Raw genomic sequence first — 25,889 nt, forward strand, 5'->3', positions numbered from 1 at the left:
GTGTGTGTGTGTGTGTGTGTGTGTGTGTGTGTGTGTGTGTGTGTGTATCTTTTGGAAGCCTTAAAGCACAATATAAATGCAAGTTACGATTGTTATTTAAGCAAGGTCCCAATTTGTACAAGTAATGGGGCCCATGAATTAGATGCATTATTCAAATTCACACTGCATATTTCCATTGGGCTGGAACCAGTTACCTTATTTTACATAATTATAACTTCAAATAATTTTAATCTAAATATATGCAACCCCTTCAGGGGATTTTTTATTTGCATTATTTGGGACTTAGCTGTATTACAAAGCAACATTCCAACAAATGCAAAGTAACAGAGTATATCCTGAATGCTTGAGAGATAAAGAACTGCAAAAATAAAGAATAATTCACCTAACAACAAATATTTGTCCCTGATCTATTACTAGTCAGTTTGGGCAAGTTATTTAGCTTCTCCATTCCTTGATTTGTTCATCTAGAAACTATAGGACTGGATGATCACTAAAAATCTTTTAATCTATAATCTATGAGGCAGTTAGGTAGTACAACAGATAGAGCACTGGGCCTAGAGTTAGGAAGACCTCTTTTCAAATGCAATCTCAGACATTTACTAACTGTGTGACTTTGGACAAGTCACTTAACCTCTGTCTACCTCACCTACCTGAAATGTAAAATGACAATAGTGATAGAACTTACGTCCCATGTTTGGTACTTTCCGTCCATCCTATAACTGTTTCAGCATAAGCTTATTAATCACCAAATGTATTTAAAGACTAGCACTAGGCATGGTATTAATGATCTTTAATTAATTAATCAAATATGTGTCACACAAATGCCATATACCAGGGGTAGGGAACGTGAGGCCACGTGTGGCCTCAAGGCTGCAGGTTCCCCACCCCTGGCATATACTAACAACTGGGGTATTGATAGAAGTCTATTTTGAACTTGATTTTTCTGTATGTGCTGAAATGGACTAAAAAAACATGAGTAAAAAGGCAATTTCCCTACAATCTGATAACCTCTGTGAAAGCAGAAAACATCTTTTATATATCAATGTATTTCCCTAAGCCCTTAACACAATGCTTTGCATTTATGACTCAATAAACAAATGAAGGGATTCCTGGCTGGTATAACTGATGGGATGTAGCATATTACGGGTGAAATGGCAAGTGGATTGCACTAATGATAATCACAATAATGGTAATACAGCAGTTTGGCATGGAGAAGGCGTGAGTTTATACCCTTCTTTGCTACTTAATCTATGCGACTCGGCTATATCTTCACCTATACCATTCCCACTAAGGAGAGGCAATCTCAATACTCTGTCCTGGGCCTTTTTTTCTTTTTCCTCTATATTTTCTATGTCTGTGCCACTCAGTAAATTCCATTGGCTCTGTCTGATCTCTGGGATCCAGTATAAAATCCTCTGTTTGTAATTTAAAACTCTTCACAACCTGGGCCCTTCCTCACTTCCTAATTTTTTTAGACTTTACTCTCCCTGCTGAACTAGCTTCACCTAGCATTCTCTCCCTCATAACCTCAGTCTTGTAAAATCTCTTATTACCTTTAAGACTCAGCTGTCAGGCCATCTCTTACAGTGGGCTTTTCTCATTCCCCCAGATGCTAGTGCTTTGCCATCTAAGGCTCTCTTCCATCTCCTCTGTATTTATCTATTATGTACTGAACTAAGTATATGTTGTCTCTCCCATTACAATGTAAGGTTCTTGAGGGCAAGGACATTTTTTGGGGGGGAGCAGGAGGTAAGGGGAAGATTCTAAGTGTTCAGTTGAATGTCTGACTCATAGTAAACATTTAATAAATGTTTGTTAATTTATTTATTAGTTATTTAACCTCTATGGGCCTTAGTTTCCTCATTTTTACAATGAGGAATATGGAAAAAATAGCCTCTATGGTTCCTTTAAAGCTGCAAATCTATGTTGCTGTGAATAATGACAATGGTAATGATGACATTTTGTTTTATGTAGCATTTTATAATTTTACAAAGTGCATGAACACATTTATGCTTGATCTTGGCCTTAGTGTGTGTTGTATATTCCCAAGAGATACTCCATCTCCAGAGTGAGGATGTTTTCACTGGCTGTTCTCCACGTCTGGAAAATTGTCCCTCCTCATTCTGCCTCCTGGCTTCCATCAACTCCCAGCAAAAATTCCATTTAAGGGAAGGCTTCACTGATTCCCCTTAATGCTAGTGCCTTACCTCTTTTTACTTTCTCCAATTTATCACACATGTGCATGAGTGTATGTTTGTGTGTCTGTATTTTGTTGTTTTGTATATCGTTGTTTCCTCCATTAGACCGCTCTCAAAAGCAAGCTCTTTTTGTCTTTCTTTGTATCCTTAGTGGTTTCACAATGCTTGACATGTAGTAGGGGTTTAATAAATGCTTACTGACTGACTGAATGACTGCCAGTATGAGAGGGAGAAATCTAAAATGGCCGGTCATAGTGATTGCACACTAATGAGGTTACTACTTCTGCGCCGACTGCTTAGTGGGGGACACCACAATCTGCTCTTTGCAAGCAGTTTATTGATTGTATGGGTCAATAATAATCCAATGAATCAAGAACAATGAACATCAAAGGAAGTGAGCTTTCTCCCAGATAAACAGTGAAGTTGACAACAGATATGGCCTAGTCAAGCAGTCTCCATAAGGAAGAATACTATTTACAAAGTCTCTCATGCTTTTTGGACAATGTTAAAGCTGACAAATCTCTCCTTTTTGGATGACTCTATTTATTCCTAATTCATTCGTTTACAGTTGAAGAAAACAAAACATATACTAAAGACACTAAAGGTAAAGTGCCACAGAGTAAACTTTCCATTGGTTATTTATTTGGAAAGCATGCTCGTTTCTCCTTAATTGAATGGACTGTTATACGGTTTGTATAGTATGGTAACTCTTTCTTGTCACTGTCCCAGAATACTGCATGCCCACAGGAATCCCAAACTGTTTCACTGCTTTGTGTTACTTACAACAGATGAAAGCCACACTGACTTTGTTAGGTAAGAGGAGGATTTGGTGTTTTCTGTAGTTTTCACAAATTTGAGTGTCCCTTTTCCCGATGGAACATTAGTTGTTACCTGCCAGAGAGGGTCTTTCTGCTCTGGAAAGAGCTCAAAGTACTTGTGAGCCAGCTGCATTGGAGGCAGAGTCTGCAGTTTCAGGTTTGTCCAGCCCTGCACAAAGTTGGCCAAGTTCACAAAGGTGTATAACCCCAGGCGGTCATTCCCATAGTTGGACAAATGGGTCATGAAAATGCTGATCTGAAAGAAAATTTAAAAGATTGGAAAATAGATGTTAAAATCCCCAGAGGTGGCAGGAAATTTTCTTGAGAGATTATACATTAGGGTTCCTTAGGAAAGAGGCAGATGGACTAGTGGTAGGACCAGGAATCAGAAAATCTGGATTCTATTACTAGCTTGATCTAGTAAACATATTATAAATCAGGATAATTTTCCTATTTGCTCAAGGGTATTGTGACACCCTTCGCATCGGTTTGGTTGGCTTCTGAAGAGGTTTAATCACCGAGGAATACTCAAAAATCAGGGAAGATCCAGTTTTACTTGTTCTTTAAACTGAGACAACTATTCTAGATTCTTCCCTACAGGGCCCAGTGGAAAAATCACTGGCTCTGGAATCAGAGAACTGGGTTGGAAATTCTACCTCTGACACTTAACTGAGTAGGTGATCTTGGGCAAATGTTTTAAGCTCTCTTGGCCTTATTTTCCTCATCTGTAAAAGGAAGAAATTGGACAAGGTGGTCTCAGAGGTCCCTTTTAGCTGGAGAATTCTGATGTTATGTATCCAGAAGACTAGTTCAAAACTGGACTAGCCTTTGGGAGAGTAGAATGTGGCCTCCTGTGTAATTTGCTTTTGTAAAGTCTCCTGTGTATTTGCTACATAATCTCATTTTTTTCCTGAAGAAAAAGAAATATTTCTCATTTTACAATCTTTATAATTAAATTTAGTGTTTGCTTCAAATTGCTTACATTTCAGACAAACAATAATATAGTCTCTGATCTATTTAATTTCCTCTTTCTATCACTCACATCTCGATACTAAACTCAGAGCATCATTCTAGTTGCTCTTCTCCTTACTCAAGAAACTAAACAGAGACTAAAGATGGAATTCAATGAATGGAAGTTCCTCAATATATATCCCCCCCCCCAAAAAATTGCTATAATTTCATGTGCAGCATGATTATCTCATTGCATCAGGGGGTTGTTTAAATTTGTAAACGAAGTATGAAAATGTAATAATATATTTTAATTGCTAAAATATTTATATAAACAAAATAAAGCTTTACATTTGAAATTAGAAATTTATAGAGAATAAAAGTGAAATAAAAAACATTGATCTAAATTATAATTGTCACTTGTAATGAAGATATTAATATGATACATGGGCAACTTTTCAATTATTTTCCATGTTTCGTCTTTAAACTTAAATCATTTCTATACATAAACCCTGGTTATTTCATTTAACATATATATATATGTATATACACACACATATATATGTATGTGTATGTATAATATGTATATATGTGTGTATGTGTATGTATATATGTATATATGTGGGTGGGTGTGTATATGATATATATATGTATGTGTATATTTATTTATTTACTTATTTAAGTTGTTTCAGTTATGTCTGACTCTTCATAACTTCATTTGGGATTTTCTCTGCAAAGATCCTGGAGTGGCTTGCCATTTCCTTCTCTAGCTTATTTTGCAGATCAGGAAACTGAGGCAAACAGGATTAAGTGACTTGCCCAGGATCACACAGCTAGTAAGTGTCTGAGGCCAGATTTGAACTCAGGAAGATGAGTCTTCCTGACTCTAGGCCTAGTACTCTGTCCACTGAGCCACCTAGCAATTTATAGCACCCTAAATGTTGGTGTTAATAGAGCTTTTGGCCCATTGAGGGGAAAAGGGTTGATATGAGAAAAATAACCAGAGGTTATAGAAAAATATAGTACTTTGATTAAATGCATAGAGAAGGAAATTAATATACGTAAAGAAGATTATTGACTCTACAATAAAGATTTCATGTTTTTTGAAAAAGTTTACCAAGTTATAAGACCATACTAATGTGATTTTAAGTGCTTGCCCTATGACTGTGCTATGAAGCTTTAATTATTGAACTTTCAATAGGGTCTATGGCCACAAATATACTTCATATGATATAGATCCACTTTTGTTGGATTGTAAAAGAAACAAACCTGTAGCTTTGCCTTAATTGTTAATGCCAGAATTCAAACACAAGAAATATACTAAAGTTGAACTCATTTTCCCAAGACAATTATGCAAATTGCTGATTTATTTTGGTTTATGCATATAGTGAAAGTCAACAAGTTAAGTCAAGCAGCATTAATTACGTACCTATTATGTGCCAGGAACTTTGTGGAAAGGCTATTCTTTCGGTAAGCTTTACACTGAGCAACTTAGGCCAATTCAGTGAGAAGAGAATCATTAAAAGTAATGAAGGAAGACACTATCTGAATTCAGAGAAAGAATTGATAAATAGAAGTATGTATAGAATGATTTTACATATATATGCTAGGGTAGGGGAAGAAAGGGAAAAAAAATAAACTACATAATAACTTTTTTATATATTTAAAAGGAATAGCAAGTTGTACATAATAGAGTTGCAGTTTCATGTGAAATCATTTTGTATTATACTATGCTATAGAAATGCTTATTTTATTCCATAAATTAAAAATAAAATACATTTAAAAAAGTAATGAGAGCAACCTACCAATCCACATGAGTATGAAACAACCTATGCACTCTTTAATATCTTTAAATGGCATCTTGCATGGGTGACATCACTACCCTAAAAAATTGTTTAGATTTTTGCTTTTTAATATTTGAATCAGGCATGTTTCTCCTGTGCCCTCCCCGGCCCCAACATCCTCCTCTAAAAACAAAAGACAAATAATAACAGTTGGGGGAGCAGAGTGGAAAACCTGCTTTAAAGTGTTATCTTGGCAACATACATGTTTCCATTTAAAAACTGACATAGCAGAAGATAAATTCTTTCTGGAAGCTTAAATAGAAAATTTTGAGCCCATGTAAAATTATGGTATCCCAAAGAGACTATCACTGATAGACTGAAAATTTCTCCTGGAAGGTATTATCACTCCTATCTTATTTCCAGTCCATTTTCTCCCTGGGGTGTAATCATAGAGTCTTATTCTAAAGGTTAAAAGGTAATTGCTTTTTGCGAAGAATATTTTTAAACAACGTTTTTATACAGAAAGTTAAATTCCCTTCCTGAAATGTTCGTTGATTTAAATGTTGTTAATTCAAATCTACAGAACACTATAGAAAAATCACTTGGATCTATACGGGATCTGTGTGATGCTATCTTTTAAATTGTTAGCCAACCTATAACTGTTCTGTTAGCTGATTATGATCTAATAAGAAGTACTGTATTCACAGAGATTAATTTCATATTTTCCAGAATATTATATGGTAGCAATAGTTGGTAACTGTAACTGTCATTGTCATCATGAGAACTCCTATGAAGTTACCCCAAAATAATATGTATCTGATCTCAGCAAATACGGGTTTAACTCATGTCACTACTGTAATTAAGAAATAAGACATTCTAAGCAGTGGGTTTTGAGCTGTGATAGACTATACTGTGTATAGTATCCTGGGAGTTAAAATATTGTAAGACATCAGGCCACAAACCGAATGACTGAAACCCTGCAGAAGATAATAATGTCCTAGAAATCTATTCCTTCCATGATGCTGTTGTGATTTTAAGATGGAACTTTTGATAATACATATGGAATGCTAAAGGCTGACCAAATAACAAACTGCTTCATTGGTATTGGAAAAGTTAGTACAGAAAGAAGGATGTTATCATGGTATTCCGGCTCTTAAAATAGTCTGGTGCAGACTTTTAAATCTGAGTCAATTTTTTATATAGGAATTTTTTTAGAGAAATAAGCTTTCATATATATGAAAACAGGGGACATGATACAGAAGGAGATGGAGATCAGCATATGAAAGGAGAACAGAATATCGAAACGTTACATGGCTCTAAGAAGAATCATGCTTAATACATTAGAATTTCCCTTTGCTGAAAATGGAAAAAAAAAAGTACTATGGTCATATAATTGCAATCACTGTCATGTTTCACTGCAATGGGGTGGCATGTGCCTGTGTCTGTCAGGAAGAATTAATGCAAGTACATTGGTGAATTGATGACATTTTAAGTAAAAAAAAAATCTGCAAACACAGCTTAACTGTGCACACATGGTTTGCTAAAAGCATCTAATTTGCAGACAGAGCATTTTAGTTTGTCTGGCTAGACAAAAGGATTCATTTTTTAAAACTAATGTAGACAACATGGTGAGGATAAGACATTGTGAACAGACATGCTTGGGTTCAAGACAAGCGGTGTTGTAAAATATGAAATATGAGGCAGTTAGTTGATTAATTTGTACTGTCTTTCACAAATCTGCAATGAACCATTCATTACTTTCTCACATAGTTGTGCCTCTTTACTTTCTTTGGGAGTTCGGCTATGCATGTTTCTGTTTTTTATCACTATATGCTTAGGGACAGGAAACAAATGGCCTGGTTCTAATACTCCTAAAGGTAGAACGTGCATGGAAAAAGTACAAATGTGTTACATAGGAGCAGCTATGTTATAGACGTAACTCACTGGTCCTTGACATATGTCAGCTTAGAAAAAAGGTACTAATTCAACCACAGAGAGGTTTTATCTTTCACATGAAAAATCCAGGCATCTAGCCCAATGGCCCAGAAAATGGTGAGGCACTACAAACCATTGACAAGCTTTATTTCACCTTCATCAAGTCTTAGGATGACCTGGGACCCTTAGTTATTGCCAGGTATATCTCTGTCAGTTTTTCTCCTTTCCTTGGTAAATCTCCAAGTGTGTGTTTTGTGTATGTGTATATATGTGTGTGTGTCCACCAAATAACATACTCTGGGTCTCTTAATGCTCTCAATAACACACCTTGTTTTAAACTACCAGTTTAAAAAAAATGAAAACAAAATGTAGTCTCAGTTATTAACAAAAAATACAGAAAACATACTCAATGGCATTTGAACTTTTCATTAATTCAGTTATCTGGCTTTTCCTCATGCTTAAACTTAGATAAATCTGAAAGCCCACAAATGTGGGTTCTTCCTATATTGTAGAAAGAAAAGGAAGAAAGGAAGGGTAGAAGGACAGAAGGAAGAAAGAAGAGTGGGAGAAAAGAAGAAGGGAAGGATGAAAGGAAGGGAGGAAGTAAGGGAGTGGTGAATGAAGGAAGGAAGATAAGTATTAAGTGCTTACTTTTTGCCAAGCATCATGGGGATATAAACACAAAAGATATTCAGTCTCTGCCTTCAAGGAATGTATTTTTCAAGGAGAAGAAAGCACATGTAGGGAGGTAGTGGTCAAGGCACAAGTCACAGAGATGGTAAACTAGGAATAGGAAGACAATTGCATACTCTTTTCATAATCATGACCATATTGATTTGACTATGGTTACTCCAGTAACGGGATTGGAAAAGGGGTTGGGTGTATGTAGTGCATGTATGTTTTGGCAGGGCAGAGTGGATGACTGGACAAAATGTGAAATATAGTTTGGGGTCTGGGACTGCCTAGATACTGAGGGTCATGTGAGCATGCACCATCTGACTTACCAATCAAAATCATTTGGCCCCAGGGCTATTGACCCCAAACTAAGTGGATTACGTCACCCTAGGTATGGTCTCTGATAGACCATACTGTGAAAGCCCAGGAGATGTAGTAGTATGAGTGGATGGCAAGAACAGGATCAGGATGGTACAGATTTTAACCTGTCTACACCATCTTAATCACTCTGATTCTTGTCAGTGTTTTCCCACAAATGATTGATAAGCTACCCAACTTGCTAAAGTTCTTCTTTTAGGTTTACTTCTTCTTTCTTTCATGCTTTGTGGACTCTTAGGTAGCATTTGGACTATCCATCAGCTTTGCCTTATTCTTATCACATGATTAATTTACCTCCTATAACTCTAGTAACTATATATATATATATATAGTTAAAGACAACAATTATTGTGTGTGTGTGTATATATATATATATATAATATTATTAGAGATAAAATGTTTTGTGAAATCATCAGGAAAATATAGTTCTGCATACTCATGGAATAGGTTGCCTCAGGTGCTGGTGACTTCTCTGTCACTAGAGGTCTTTAAGCAGATGTTGTACAAACACTTGTCACTGATGGTGAAGTCGAGATTGATTGATTAAGGAGAGACGAGTCTAAAAAAAACTTTGAGGTCCTTTGTCACTTTTAAATCCCATGATTCTTAGTTTGGGAAATAATTCCAGTAAAATCATCATCATCATCATCACAGTCATCATCATCATTGCTCTTGTTGTTGTTTCTCTGTTACACCCACATATAAGAGCTATTTTTTTCAATACTTTAGGGATTTCTGATTTAGTCAATATGGGTATTACTTGGTACGGTAATCCATTAAACAAAGCAACATAAAAAATGGTCCTTGGTCTGGTTCAACTCTCTTCAACATCTACAGTGACTTTGGTTGAGTGGCAGAAAAGGAGCAAAATTGTGCTAAGAATCACACATTTTTAGACTACTTATTAAAAAATTAAAAAAAAAAATCTGTTCACATGCCAAATGTGAGATCTTTATTTGATTACCAATGTACGGACATGCTAGTGGAGGAAATGAATAATGCCAACAATAACATTCTCATTATCTGTGAAACCAAAAGACAACAGAAGTTACAGTTCCATAGAAGTATGGCTCACATAGTCTCACTAGAGAAGCAATTGAAATGGCTGGTGTTTTTTTTTTTTAATCAAATGCAACAAGAAATATTGCTTCATGGAACATTTAGCTATCTCATTTTACCATGCTCATGATGAGCATTAGTTAAAAAAAAAAACTCCACGAAAATAATTGTGACTAATGAATGAGCTGACATATTGTAGAGGGTAAAAAGTTATTGGAATTCTATGATGAAGACTATAATACCCCCTCCCCTAATTAATCAACATATGCTTTAATTTTTGGTGAATGAAAGGCACAGGTGGGTATAAAAAGTGAGGGTGAAGAAGCTGAAAAATATGACTTGGAATTAAGAAAACAAAGAGTTCTTTAAATTATATGGAAATTTCACACATACATATTCTAAGAATATTTTTCATGAAGAATTGGGAAGTATTAGACACAGGAAACATGAAAAAAATTACAAAAACTGAAACTTACCACATCTCATTGGTCAAGAAATAATCAATCACTTACATCATAGTCATTTCCAATTTAGTGTCTTTACAGAGTAAGAAAATTTACTTATTAGAAGAAAGATCAACATCAATGCCAAATTAGAAGAAATAATAAACATTAGAAGATGGAAAAGGTCTAAGCTGACCATTTAAAAAGGGTATTAATGAAGAAAATGGGAAATGGATAAAAGAACAAACATCAATATAGGTTTATCCTCACTTCTTAAGAAAGTTTAAAAACACACATCAATGAACACAACAAAGAGATTTTAAAAAAAAGCTAGAAACTATCCTAGTGAGTACACAATTAATCTATTTGACAAGCAGATAAACTTGGCAGCTGATAAGAACATTGATTGTTTTCAAATATAAACTCATTTGTAAATTTCATAGAGGAGGATTTTGGAAGATTATGAGTCATATTATGAGAAAAGAGCAAGAAGTGAAAGAAGTAAAAAGTTCATAGAAAGCTTGGCAAATGACTTAATTAAATCACATTATTTGATGCTTTTAAGGATAAAACTCAAAGTAGCAAAATAAACAGATAAAAATGGGAAAAATCAATAAGCATTTATTCAGCAACTACTATTAGCCAGGCACTGTTGTAAGTGTTAGGGATTAAAGGGAAACTATAAAACTGTTTCAGCTCTGAAGGAAATTACATTCTTTCAAGAGACACAATATTCATATATAAGTGCATACAGAACAAATACAAGATAGTTCAAGGAGTGGAAGGCACTATTAGGTGGGGGCAGTAATGGGGAGTTACGAAGAATGTCTGTGTTGAGTCTTGAAGAAATTCAAGATTTACATGAAGTAGAGGTGAGGAGGTGAGCATGAGGGATGGTCACTACAAAGACACTGTACAAAGAGATGTGAGTGGTCTGCCAACTATGAGGAACAGCAAGAAAACCTGTTGGACTATACTGAAAAGTACTAGAAGGAAGGTAATATGCAATAAGGATGGAAAAGTGGATTGGAGAGAGGTTATGTAGGGCATTAAGAGCCAACCAAAATAGCTTATATTTAATTATACAGACAATAGGGATTTACTGGAATTTATTGAGTAGATGAGTGATATAGTCAGGTCTGTGCTTAAGCAAAGCATTTTGGCCAGTTTGTGGAAGATGGATTAGAGTAAGAGAGAGAGACCTGATACGAAAACACCAATTAGGAGGCCATTGAAGCAGTGGAAGAGAAAAGTGATGACAGCCTTTACTAAGATGATGGCTATGTGAGTAGTGAGAAGGGGTAATAAGTGGCAGAGGGGAGAGTGGTGAACATGAAATCAAGAAAACCTGAGCTCATGTCCTGCCTCATATACTAACTAGCTGCATGACCTTGGACAAGTTACTTAACCTGTCTGTGGCTCAGTTTCTCCTGAACATTAAACAGGGGAATTGAAATCAATAACCTCTAATGAAATTCCAGACCTGAGAGACTGGAAAGATGCTGATATCCTCTGCAGAAATAGATTTCACATCTTAACAACAACAATAACAACAGCTAAAATTTATATAGCTCTTATTACATTCTAGGTAGTGTTTTAAGCACTCAACAATTATCATTTAGATCCTCACAACAACTCTGAGGATCTATCATTATTATTGTTATTATTATTATTATTATCCCCATTTCACAGTCGAGGAAACTGAGATAAATAGAGGTTAGTTGACTTGCCCAGTGTCACGCAGCTAGCATGTGTAAGAATTCAGATTTGACCTCATGTCTTCCTGACTCCAGACCCATCACGCTATCCTCCACACCACTTAACTTTATATAATTTCTTTCTTCAGAAAGAATCAGTAGGCGCTAGATATGGCACACACCAAATAATCTGACAAAAACCATCTCATTATATCTTAGCAGACAGAAAATGACTGGTTACTGATATGAGAGTAATTTCTAAAGCAGTCACTTTTGAACAGTTGGACAATGGCTTAGTAGAAAGAACAATGGCCCTTTCAAATTAGAATTTGCCAAGAATATCATACTAATTTGCTAAGGAAAGTCAAGCCATGACATTTAGACTTGATTATAACAGTCATCCTGTATTATAAAGAAGTAGAAAAGTGCTAAAGAAAACAATAATGGTAAGAGCATCTGGATTAGACCAAGTGTATATGGAAGAGGTCTCTGTTGGAATCAACATTGTTTTGAGGCACTGAGCAATTTAGTTCTCAAAATATCGTAAAGGGGAGAGGATGGAGCAAATAATTGGGAAAAATAATTATCAACAAAAAAGTGACAAAAATTATCAACCCATAGACTTGAATTCCCAGATCTTCATAATCCTTATGAAAATAAAATCATCATGGAGAGCATTCTCTGAGAACATCTTTAATGAATTATAAGAGTGAGATGTTCAAGATTCCACAGATAATAGACTATAGTAGATTAAATCATTATATTCAATTGAATGAAAAATATAAAGAATACATTGTGTGTTGTTTTTTGACCATAAAAATATATATAAAAAAGATACCATAGAGTAAAGTCTTTTTTTCAATATGGTATGTTCCAGGCATATGTTAAAATTAGGCAAGAGTTTTTAACAGATGAAACAATACAAATAACTTTCTGATGACTCTGGCTATTCATATCATGCAAGGAATGAAATGAGAAACTTCATGTTCACCAAAGGTGCTTGTGACAATCACAGAGAATACATAAAGTGTAATTCAAATGGAAGAGGTATTCCCTGGAGATGATGAAGTATTTCAGATGTTCCTATTTGCAAATGATAGTCTTATGATTGTTATCAAATTCAGTAGATCATTGCAGAGCCTTTTAAATGAGATCTATAATCACTCCCAAGTAGCTGAAGAACATCTATTGTCTAGACTATCGTATGAAGTTGAATGGAGGACCCAGAAAAGTGGTCCACTGGAATATATCTTGAATACATAGTAAGTATAGATAATAAATTGGATGTAGAATTGAACAGCAAAAAGAGAATGTTTGACTGACTGGGAAATTGCTCAGTGCTTTTAAATATGATAAGCTTATCCCTCAAACAAAATCTCATATTTTAGTCTCAACAAAAAAATAGAGATGATAATTTTTTAATCATACACAATATTAAGCCACAATGACAACAAAATCAGTTCAAATGTCAAGGGAGTTCATGGCACAGATACACAGAATGTAAATTCATTTTTGTTCTCAGTCAGGAAGGTCTTGCAGTAAAAGATAAAATGTCCTATATTGTCCAGCAGGAAGAGATAGAAAGAGAATTTCCACTTAAAATAACTGTAGATGATGTAAAATATTTAGGGGTCTAACTTCCAGGACAAACCCAAGAACTATATGAACATAATTACAAAATACTTCACACAAATCAAATCAAATCAAAACAAATGGAGAAATATTAATTGTTCATGGATAGGCTGAGCCAATATAATAAAAATGACAATTCTATCTAAATTAATTTACTTATTCAGTGCCATACCAATCAAATTACCAAAAATTTCTTTTATAGAGCTAGAAAAAATAATAAGATCCATCTAGAAGAACAAAATGTCAAGAATATCAAAAGGATCAGTGAAAAAAGTGTGAAGGAAAGTGGCCTAGTAGTACAAGATCTCAAACTGTGTTATAAACCAGTAATCATCAAAACAATCTGGTACTGGCTAAGAAGTAAGGGGGATGAGTGTAATAGATTAGGTACAGAATACACAGTAGTAAACAACTATATTAATTTAGTGTTTGATAAATGCAAAGATCCTAGTTTTGGGGAAAATAATTAATTATGTGACAATAATTGCTGGGAAAACTGGAAAGTAGTTTGGCAGAAACTATATGCAGACCAACATCTCACACCACATACAAAGATAAGGTCAAAATGGGTACATGAATTGGACATAAAAGGTAATATCATAAGCAAATTAGGGGAGGATGAAATACTTTACCTGTCAGACCTGAAGATAAAGGAAGAAATTATGACCGAACAAGAAATGGAGAGCATTATGAGATATAAAATGGATTTGATTACATCAAATTTCAAAAAAAAAAGGTTTTGTGCAAATAAAACCAATGTTTCCAAAATTAAATGGAAAGCAGAAAACTGGGAAAAAAATTACATCAAGTTTCTCTGACAAAGGCCTCATTTCTTAAATATATAGAAAACAGAGTTGAATTTGTAAGAATACAAATCATTCCTCAATTGATATATATATCAAAAGATATGCATAGGCAGTTTTCAGATGAAGAAATCAAAACTATCTATAGTCATATAAAAATGCTTTAAATCACAATTGATTAGAGAAATGCAAAATAAAACAGCTCTGAGGTACCTCCTCACACTGGTCAGATTGGCTAATATGACAGAAAAGGAAAATGACCCCAAAAATGTTGGAAGGGATGTGGAAAAATCAGGATACTAATGCACTATTGGTAGAGTTGCAGACTGATCTAGCCATTCTGAGAGCAATTTGGAAGTATGACAAAGGGCTTTTAAACCATGCATACTCTTTGACCCAGTAATACCACTACTAGGTCTGTATTCCAAAGAGTTCAGAAAAAATAGGAAAAATACCTATATGTACAAAAATATTTATAGTAGATCTTTTTGTGGTGGCAAAGGATTGGAAATTGAAGTGATGGCCATAAATTGTAGAATGGCCAAACAAGTTGTGCTATATGATTATGATGGAAGACTATCATTGTATCATAAGAAATGATGAGCAGGATGAATTCAAGGAAAAAAAAGAACCTAGGAAGACTTATATGAACTGATGTAAAGTGCAGTGAGCAGCACCAGCAGAGCATTGTACACAGTAACAATAATATTGGACAATGATTAACTGTATAAGACTTAGCTATTTTCAGCAATAAAATGATCTAAGATAATTCCAAAGGATTTATGATGAAAAGTGTTATCCACCTCCAGAAATACCAATTAAGTCTGAAAATAAATCAAAGCAATTTTCACTTACTTTCCTTATTTTTCTTGTTTTTGTCTGTGTTCTTTTTTTTAAACACACCTAATATAGATATATGTTTTGCATGATTGCACATGCATATATAATCTATATAAAATTGATTGCCTTCTGAAGGAGGGAGGAAGCAAGGGAGGGAGGGAGAGAATTTGGAACTAAAATTTAAAAAAGAATGTTAAAATTGTTTTTATGTGTAATTGAAAAAATATAAAAATTTAAGAAAAAAATGTCTTGTATCAGGGAGAAGTCAAATGGTAAGTCTGAGGAAAGTCCTATGTGAGATGGTACAGATGAGTTCTGGACCAAGTGATATCTGCTCCAGATGCTGTATCCGGGTGTAACTATGGGTCTGACACTCCAAGCACATTTCTGCTTGGTACCTCTAGATTGTCACAGTAAATCTACTTGAGTCTTAGCCTCATCTTTCCCTTCTTTTCCCTCTGCTTATGCTTATATGTAATTTTTTACTTGGGTCTTTTAGGAGGAAACTAAAAAATGATATGAAGATCAAGAAAATGGATACAGAATTGTCCAGGAGAAGTGGCATAACAGGTTGTCATTACACAGATTTATATTTGAAAAAAAAAAACACACTGTTCATGAAAAAAGTAGGAGGAAAGGGGGCATGGCTTTCATATCACAGCCTCTATTATAAAACCATTTGGTGCTACCAAAGAAAGAAAAAGTTAGATAAGTGGAATGAATTAAATTAGTCAGAATTAAGAACAATCAAACTCAATAATCTAGCATTTGATTCAACAAAAAAACAAACTGTCAGTTAAAGAATTTCCTTTTTGCAAGAATTGCTCCGAAAACTAGACAGCATTATGACAAAAAAGTTTATCCAATTTCATATTTCACAATATTATGCAAATTCAACTTTAATAAAAATGTTATTTAAAAAGATAATAAGAAATGGAAATATCTTGCACAACTATTACTAGGGAAAGAATTCCTAACCAAATTAAGGAAAGAAGAGACCACAAAATGATAAAATAAGTAATATTGATTAAATAATTTTTTAAAAGCTTTTGCACAAATGACATCAATGCATCTAGCACAAGGAAAGAAAATGTATATTGAGGGGGAAATTGCATCAGGAAGGAAGGAAACAAGAATTTATTAAGCACCTGATATTTGCCAGGCACTCTGCTAAGTGTTTTGCATGTATTTTCTCATTTGATCCTCACAACAACTCTGGGAGGTAAATGCTATTATTATCCCCATTTTATAGTTCAGAAACTGAGGCAGACTGAAGTTAAGTGATTTACTCATGGTCTCACAGCTAGCAAGTGTCTCTGGCTGAAGATGCAAGTGCTGGAGCCTTCCTTGCTCTAGGCCATCTACTGTGTCCTGTAGCTGCATCGCATACAACTAAGTGTCTGATACCAAAGTTATATGGGAATTTAACACAAATATAAAACCAAGAACTATTCTTTAATTTATAAGTTGTCAAAATATATGGAGAATAATTCTCAGAAGAACAATTTTAAATTATTAATATCTATATGAAGGATGGAACCAAATCTCTCATATTAAGACAAACACAAATTTAAAAATGTGTTTGAGGTTTCACTTCACACCCAGTAAGTTGGTAAAGAGAGCAATGGACATCAGTCAATGTCATAGGAGTCGTGCAATAAAAGGTAAATTAATATACTGTTGGTAGCACTGTGAATTCATCCAATCACTCTGGAAAACAGCTTGGAAATATGTAACTAAAGTATATAAAACTCCCTTACTCTTTGACCCAGACAGACATCTCATTGACACACACCAAGGAGGTCAAAGGCAGAAGGAAAGGTTTAATATATACCAACATATTCATTTAGCCCTTTTGTAATAGCATAGAACTAGAAACAAAACAGATGTCTATCAACCGCAGAAGGACCAAATGGTGGTACACAAATATGATAGAATATCATGATTCTATAAGAAACAAAGGAAGTGGAGTATGTCATGATGAATAAAGCTGGGCTGAGAATCAGGAAAAGTGGGCTCAAGGTCTACCTGGCTCCTGCCTCAACAACTTATGTGAATGGACACAAATATCTTATGTTTACTAGTTATGTGATCCTTGGCAAATCACTGCTTCTCAGTGTTCCCAAACAAATCTCTAAGATTATAATTTGAAGAAAGGTGGCAACCTGCATTGGTAGAGGGGGTTTTCTCATTGGAACTTCTGTAATGTTAATGAAATCACATTCTGGTCTCAAAACAAAAACAAAAATAAAACAAGGAACAAAGAATATGAGAAACAAAGGAAGACAAAAAATAATAGAGTCGAATAATCAGAGCTAGGAAACAGCATGTACGATAACTAGAGCAATGCAAATGGAAAAAACAATGCAATGAATAAACACTGTGGATTAGAAGGATTAATCTTGAAGCCAGAGAGGAGGTGAGAAAATGCACCTCCTTCCTTCATTGAAGAGGATGGAGACTGGCTATGGAATACGGCAAACATTGTCAGATGGGATCAACATATTAGGTGGTTTTGCTGAACTGCTGCCCACCCCACAACCTTTTCTTTTAAAATCTTCATCACCAGAGATGGCTCATCGCATAAAGAGAGGGAAAGAAATGGGTTATATTTAAAAAATCAATGAGATGTAAAAAAAAAGGCATTAATTAAAAAGAATATATGTGTAAACCAGGTTTTTGTAAGAGTAAAAAGTAATGGATGGCTTGTGCTCTCCCTTGTTGACGCAATAGCAAGAGATCTAGAGGAAGGTCTCTGTCATGTTGGGTTGGCCCCACGTGGAGGATATATAGGAGGAAACAGACAATGGCTCCACAGGATGAGGTCTGGATGGAATGCAGTCTGCTATTATTTGTCCTTTGTTTTCAAATAGGCACAATGACATCATGTGGCGATGCCATGATTTGCACATGATTTCGATTGAAGTGAGGCAGAGCTATGCAAAGGCATCATCCTAACTCTTTCTTCCAAAGTCATCAAAGTTCAGTGGCAAGACAAAAGTCAGGATGATTGGCGATGGCCTGGGATGCAGTGGATGACCCTGGCATCTTTGATGGCTAACCAAACTCTAAGTGCTCCATAAAGCCTTCTCCAGGCACCTTCATGGCTGTTGGAACAAATTGTTCTCATCTGCCCTTTCTGCTGAGGGGACGTCTTCAAGTGCTTGGGGTAAACATCCCCTTAACTCATCAGTGGGTTTAAGGCCTGTCGGTGATCCTCATCAGAGAAAGTAACATATGGATAAAATCACAGCCATGGAATCTTGGGACAATAGACTAAACTAGAGCCAGAAGGGTGCTTCAAACATCATCTAATCTAACCTTATTTTACAGAAGAGTAAATTGTTAATAAGTGACTCAGGTAATAAAAAAAATCAGACGTGGAATTCATGGAGCCATAATAGAATTAAAGAATTACTTTCTAAAAAGGAACAAATAAATAGAAAACTATTCTTTAAGCATGTACTATGTGCCAAGTACTGTACTAAGAAATGAAGAAAAAAAAAGCAAGACAGTATCTGGTTACACTTCTTTCCCATTCTCATCTTGACCTCTTGCTCAACCTGTTCAACTTTATACTATTTTCTTCTCTCAAGTCCTTTGCCCCTTTAGTCTATGGAATATCTTATACTGACAAACCTCAGTCTTGTCTTACTCTTACCATCAACTGCCTTTTACTTTCATTCATTTGCTGGTAAACAAAGTTAGAGAAAATCATGAAACTGTTGACTGGGTCCACTATGAATTTATGTTTCATATCTCAACTAGTCCTCAATGTAGCAGGGTAATAATTGTACTCCTCTCTAATAGATTCGCTCTCTCACAACAGCTTTTCCACATGTTTTCATCTCTCCTTAAACCTCTCATAGTTCCCTCTCAGCTGAGAACCTTGCCTTGTTATTTCACTGAAAACAAAACAAAACAAACAAAAAAACTAAGATCATTCACTGAGCACTATCTCTTCTCCCCTCCAGTTCATCTCATCACTCTGATGCCTTCCACTACTATCTCCTTTATTTCTATTTCACATGAAAAGGGTTACCTTCTCCTTGCCAAGGCAAACTCATCTCTAGGGACAAGTGATTCCACCGAATCTCATCTTCTCCAGCAGATCTCTATCATTCTTTCTTTTTCACTAATCTTTGATCTCCTTGACTGATGGCTGCTTCCCTATTGCATTACAAACATGCCCAAGGTCTCCCAGCTTCAAAAAATAAAACAAACCATGTTTGATCAGTCCATACCCACTAGGTGTTGTCCCATATCTCTGCCCCATATTGTGGTTAAATTCTTTGAGAAGGCCTTCTACAATAAATGCCCCTATTTCCTTTCTTCTCACCCTCCTCTTAACTATCTGCAGTCTGGCTTCCAATTTTATCATTCAATGAAACCATTTTGTCCAAAGTGATCTCAATTAATAAATCTAATGGCCTTTTCCTCAAGATTCATTATTCTTGACCTTTCTTCAATTTCTGACAATGTCAATCACTGTCTTCTCTTTCATACTCTCTTTTCTCTCATGGTCCTACTTTCTTCTGGTTCTCCTCCTAGCTAGCTGACCACTCCTCAGTTTCCTTTGCTGCTTCTTCATTCCTCTAATCAAAAATGTTCCACAGTCTTCTGTCCTGGGATCTCCTTTCTTCTCCTATATAATTCCCCTTGGTGTTCTCATCAGCACCTATACATTCAATGATCCTCTCTATGCTGATGATTCTCAAACCTTCTTATCCAGAACTAAACTTTCTTCTGGCCTCCAGCCTTGCAGCATCAATTGGGACATCTTGAACTTGGTGTCCCAGAGACATCTTAAATGTAACGTATGTAAAACTGAATTCATCTTTCCCCTCAAATCCTCCCTTCTCCTTACCTTCCTTAATACTTTCAAGAGCAGTACTAATCTCCCAGTTACCAAAGCTCATCACCTAGGCATCATCCCTAAATTCCTCATTCTCATATATCCAATATGTTTCCAAGTCCTGTCATTTCTACCTTCACAAAATTTCTTGCATATACCTCTATCTCTCCACAGACATTGCCACTAGCCTGGTGCAGACCTTCATCATTTCACTACTGCAATAGTCTTCTTATTGGTCTGCCTGCCACAAGTCTCTTTCCACTCCAGTCAACACTCCACTCAGCTTTCAAATTGATAATCCTTAAGTATGAGTCTTACCACAAACATATATGACCACGTCAGCCCCATATTCAAACCACTCCATTGGCTCTCTATTATGTCCAGGATAATATATAAAATTTTCTATTTGTCTTTTAAATCCCTTCACAATCTTGTCCTTTCCTACCTTTCCAGACCTATATTTTACTGCTCTCCATGGATTCTGCAACCCAGTGACACTTGTCTCTTTGCTCTTCCTCAAATGACACTCCATGTCTTGCCTCTGGGCATTTTCACTGACTATCCCCCCATCTGGAATTCTCATTATCCTTGTCTGTCTCCCTTGGTTTCCCTGGTTTGCTTCAAGTCTCAGCTAAAGTCTTTCTGCAAAAAGACTTTCCCTGTCCTTAATCTTAGTTCTTTCCCTCTGAGATTATACCCAATATAATCTGTATATATCTTATTTGTACATAGATGTTTGCATGTTGTTCCCTCATTAGAAAATGGGAGTCTTGACAGCAAGAACCATTTTTTGCCTCTCTTTGTATCCCTGGACCCCAAACACAGTGGTTAATACATAATAAATGTTTACTAAATGCTACTTTACTGGCAGACCTTCTTTTAATGAGCCAAGACTCAAATTGGGGGAGATGACAAATAAAAGAGCTCCATTGCAGGATGGATGGAAAGACATGGGAATCCTAAGGATGTTGGGGCTAGCCAGATAAGGTGCAGAAATCCATAGGGTACATAGGTAGGTCAGATGGCATTTTCCCTGATATCTAGAGAGTGTAGAGGCAAGCCAGATAGTAAGACCAGGAGGATATTAAAATTTGGTGTCAGGGAAGATATGGCAAGGCCTTCATCTCCTTCATCTCATTGGGAATATTAGAGTTGACAACTTCCAAGTGACATAAGCATCTATACTTATAGGGTCTGGATGATGAAGGAAAGGAAGGAAATAAGAAAGTCCCTGGTTGGTAGTCTCTACTTTGCAGCACAGATGGGGTCTTGGTGGAAAGGGGTTCAGAGAAAGGTGAAATAGGAACACAAGGTGAGGTGATGCACAAAGTAATTCTTCCCAGAAATCTTTGTTGTCTCAGAAAATTTTCCTTGACCATATCCTATAGGCCCACATAATGGTGGTGCAATTGATGGCAATGTAACCTTAGTAATCCAGTGCTTAAAAAAATACACTTTTAAAATTTCAATTACTTCTGTAAATATTATTGCTTGTGATATATAACAAATATTAATAGACAAGATCTCTGCATTTACAACTAGATCACTCTCACAAGGAGACAACGGGCCCACAGAGCAGGAAGGTGTGCAGCATCTTCTGAGGTTGTTCACCTCATATTCTAACCACAGCATGGTACCTTTCAAGATAAATAGTGCTTAAGAGCAGTCAGCCTCCATTTCTACTCCCCTGGCTCTGCCAGTGGGCCACTTTTCAGAATGGACCAATTGTGTTTAAAAATATGTCCATTAGTTTGTTAAATTATTTATTAGGCTTTTAGCCCTCATAAGAGGTGAAGATAGATGGAATGTAGGGGAAAGTGGTCCCGATAGCCCATCTGCAGGGCTTCAGCTTTGCTCTCACTTCATCCCATAAAAGGTAATTTAGTCTTTTTTATTTTGTTCTGAGCATAGGTTAGAAACTGTAAAAGAAATTCTATATAGGACAAGGCTTAAAATCACCACTTTCAGTGCTGACATACTTTTTGATTTAAAATCATTTGATATAACTGGTGTGCATCAAAGCATCTAATTCCAGTGCATTATAGGTACATCTTGCAACACCTCCTTAGTCTCAGGCTTTTAATAACTCAGTAAATGTTTGAGTCTATGTACTCAGCTTGCACAGGTAAAAAGCCCCTCTATCTACCAGAGCCAATTATATTGTAATTTATTCTTTCATATAGCTCTCAAATTTTGTCATCAACTTTGAATGTACTGTTTCTATGCAGTGTGGTACAGAAAATTGCACTGGTTTTGGAACTCAGAGGTCCTAAGTTCAAATTTACCTTTGTCACTTATAACCTGTATGACCTTGGTGAGTAGGCTTCAACTCCCTAGACCTCAGCTTTAAAATGACGGGAGTTAAATAGATGGCTTCTAAAGACCCTTCCAGCTTAATCTATGATCCTATGCACCTGTATATCACTTACTGAAAATACAAGCATTCACCTCACTCTTCTCTTTGCCGAGGTGGGGAATTATGGGTCTGGAGTGATGTATGTAGTGTCAGAATGAAGAGATGTATAGATTTGTCATGGTGAACTTTTTTCCCCTTCTTTTTGAAATCTTTGTTGCAGAAGATGGATCACTGAATAGTGGAATAGAGAAGGATTTATTCAGAAATGAAGACGATAGAAAACAAAACATTTCAGGCAACTCAGTGGCACGGTGGATAGAATGCTGGGTCTCAAGTCAGGAGTTTAAATCTGGCCTCAGATTCTTACCAGTTGTGTGACTTTGATCAATTCACTTAACCTCTGTTTGCCCCAATTTCCTTAGTTGTAAAATGTGGATAACACAACTTACCACCCAGGGTTATCATAAGGATCAAGTGAGATAATAATTGTAAAGTGCTTAACACAAAGCCTGGGACATTGTAAGTACTAAATAAGGATTAGCTGTTGTTGTTGTTGTTACTATTATTATTATCCTCTCTCATTAACTCTACATATCCAATCTATTGCCAAGATTCTTTTTACCTTTATAACATCTCACATATAGGTGCCCTTCTCTTTTCTGACACCGGCACCACACAGACCCTTACTATCTCATGAGCCTGGACTCCTAGCATAACCTTTGGATTGATTTCTTTGCCTCAAGGCTTTATTCATTTCAATCCATCCCCTATTTAGCTACCAAAGTGATTTTTCTCAAAGCACAGTTGTGACATTGCCTTACCCTACTCAATAAATTGTTGTTGAGTTGTTTCAGTTGTGTTTGACTATTTGGGGAATTCTTGAAAAAGCTACTAGAGTGGTTTGCCATTTCCTTCTCCAGCTCGTTTTATAGATAAGGAAACCGAGGCAAACAGAGTTAAGTGACTTGCCCAGGGTTGCACAGGTAATAAGTGTCTAAGGCTTTCCTGACTCCAGGCCTTGTGCTCTATTTACTGTAGCATGTAACTGACCCCAAAATTAAAAAAAAAAAAAAAAAAAGAATTCTCAGGGCCAGGACCAGGTGAACTGAATTTAGAAAGATTTCTTGGTCTGTATTCCTCACAGAAGCTATTGCAAATCTCCATTCTACTTAAGACCTAAAGCCTAGCCCACTAGTCACTCTAGGAAGGTGTATTCATCTCCAGTTTTGCTGCTAAGAGCTAAACTAAGCAGCTGAGCTTTAGCATGGAATGACCCCTCTTATTGTTCAGTCATGTCTGAATCTTTATGACCCTGTGGACCTTAGCATGCCAATGTGTCCATGGTGTTTTCTTGGCGTAGATACTGGAGTGGTTTGCTAGTTTCTTCTCCAGTGGATTAAGGCAAACAGAATTTAAGTGACTTGCCCAGGTCATACAGCTAATAAATGTCTGAGGTTGAACTCAGGTCTTCCTGACTCCAGGCCTAGCACTCTATCCACTACACCTCTTATCTGTCTCCCAATAAACAGTAGTGACTCCCTATTACCTCCAAATCAAATATAAAATCTTCTGTTTGGCTTTTAAAACCATTTCTCAGTATACGCTAATGGCTCCCTATTACCTTCTGGATCAAATGTTTGGCATTTTAAGCCTGCCCTCTTTCCCCATTACTTATTTCCTTGATAAAAGGGATCAGGTTTACCTTTCTTCTTTTTTCATGTTCCTGACTTTCTGGACATCAAAACCATGACTGCTGTTCTTTCCTTGATCGTTGTTGTCTTGTCTTCCTTAATTAGAATGTAAGCTCCTTGAGGGCAGGGACTGTCTTTTTTGCCCCGCTTGTATATGTAGCTCTATGCTACACTTAGCTTTATGGCCTGGTACACTGCACATATTTAATGAATGTTTATTACCTTTCTTCTCATATTTTTTTCCTTCCTTCCATACATGGCAGTTCTCCTCCCTGTTCTGTGCCTTTTCATTGGGGCTTCCTATGCTTCCTCTTCTCACTTAGTCCTTGTGGCTTCCTTGATTTCCTTTTAAGTTCAACTCCAACCCTACCTTCTGAAGGAGACCTTCCCTCCGGTTACTTCCCAGCAATCTGCATATATCTCTAGGTGGCACAATGAACACAGCACACAATTTAGACTTAGGAAAGTCTGAGTTCAAATCCTGCCTCAGATACTTACTAGTTGTGTGATCCTGGGCAAGTCCTGTAAACCTCTCTGTGCCTCAACTCCCTTATGTATAAAATGGGAATAATAATAATAATAATAATGATACCTACCTTACAAGTAATTATGAGGATCAAATGAGTTAACCTAATATAAACTATTTTGCAAATCTTAAAGCTCTATATAAATGCTAGCTATCATTACTATTACTATATAGTTATTTGAATGTTGTCTCCCACATTAGAATATGATCTTCTTAAGGGAGGGGATTATTTTACCTTTTTTTTTTTAAATCTCCATCACTTAGCACAGTGCCTGGTGCAGAGCAAATGATTAATTTAAAAATAATTCTTGTTGACATGATTTCATATCAACAAAAATAAGCTTAATAAGAGAAAAGAAAAACATTTATATGAAGGATTAATAGAGAGCATCATCTCCCCAAGAAACATCTCTTGTTTTTGATGAAAAAAATTCTACCAGCTGCATGTAATAATATTTGGGCCAACAACTGTATGAAACCCAAACAACTTTCTCTTTTCCTCCTACTTCTCTCTTTGCCGCCTCTATGACCAGGTAAATTTTGTAAAATTGGAAAAACCTGAATTACTACATTCTGTAGTCTGAACACCTCTTCTTACTCAGGCTTCTTCCTCTGTTTTATTCCATTTACATTACAGAGTGGCTTTACAGTTCATCACTATAGGCATTTGTCATGAACTAAGATTGCAGAGTTCACATTTAAGCTGACTGAATTCTTGCTCCTAGCTAGGCAGTGAGGTGACGCAATGGACAGAGTACTGTACATGAAATCAGGAAGATGAATTCAAATCCTGCCACAGACATTGACTAGCTATGTGACCCTGGGCAAGTCACTTAACCGCTGTTTGACTCAATTTCCTCAATAATAAATGGGGATGATAGCATCTACCACACAGAGTTGTCTTTCTAATAGAGACCTTTGTTCTCTACAGGCTTTGCTAATGAAGCTCAAATGTAAGAGGTTCCCTAAACTGGAAAGACTTTCAGTATGAGCTGGCCACAGTCTCTGCATCTGAGTTCCAAGGCCTATTTGAACTAAATTCAGAGAAGATCACCCCTGCTGAGTCTGACCACCAGAAATTAACATTTTTTTTAACCTATAGAAACTCATGAAATAGTTTACTTTCTGAGTAGTTCTGATATGCACACTGGTAAAATCATGAATGTTTTGAAATACTGAGGAAGCATCATTAACAACGTCCAGATACTTTAAAAAATATATTCAGTGTGGGTCTTGAAAGAAAGGACATAG

General features: G+C 36.0%; 1 protein-coding gene across 2 annotated transcripts in view; it reads right to left on the reverse strand.

The window, feature by feature from the left end:
• Positions 1-25,889, reverse strand: part of LOC114024535 (bifunctional heparan sulfate N-deacetylase/N-sulfotransferase 4) — a 342,555-nt gene that overhangs the window by 64,223 nt on the left and 252,443 nt on the right. For both annotated transcript variants that reach the window (XM_027837569.1, XM_027837570.1), the window contains one exon: positions 3,090-3,272. In XM_027837569.1, the coding sequence (XP_027693370.1) occupies positions 3,090-3,272 (183 nt within the window). The remainder of the gene's footprint in view (positions 1-3,089; positions 3,273-25,889) is intronic.

This window comes from Vombatus ursinus, unplaced genomic scaffold (genome assembly GCF_900497805.2).
Source record: "Vombatus ursinus unplaced genomic scaffold, bare-nosed wombat genome assembly UNPS02014821.1, whole genome shotgun sequence".
In the NCBI taxonomy this organism is placed as follows: Eukaryota; Metazoa; Chordata; class Mammalia; order Diprotodontia; family Vombatidae; genus Vombatus; species Vombatus ursinus.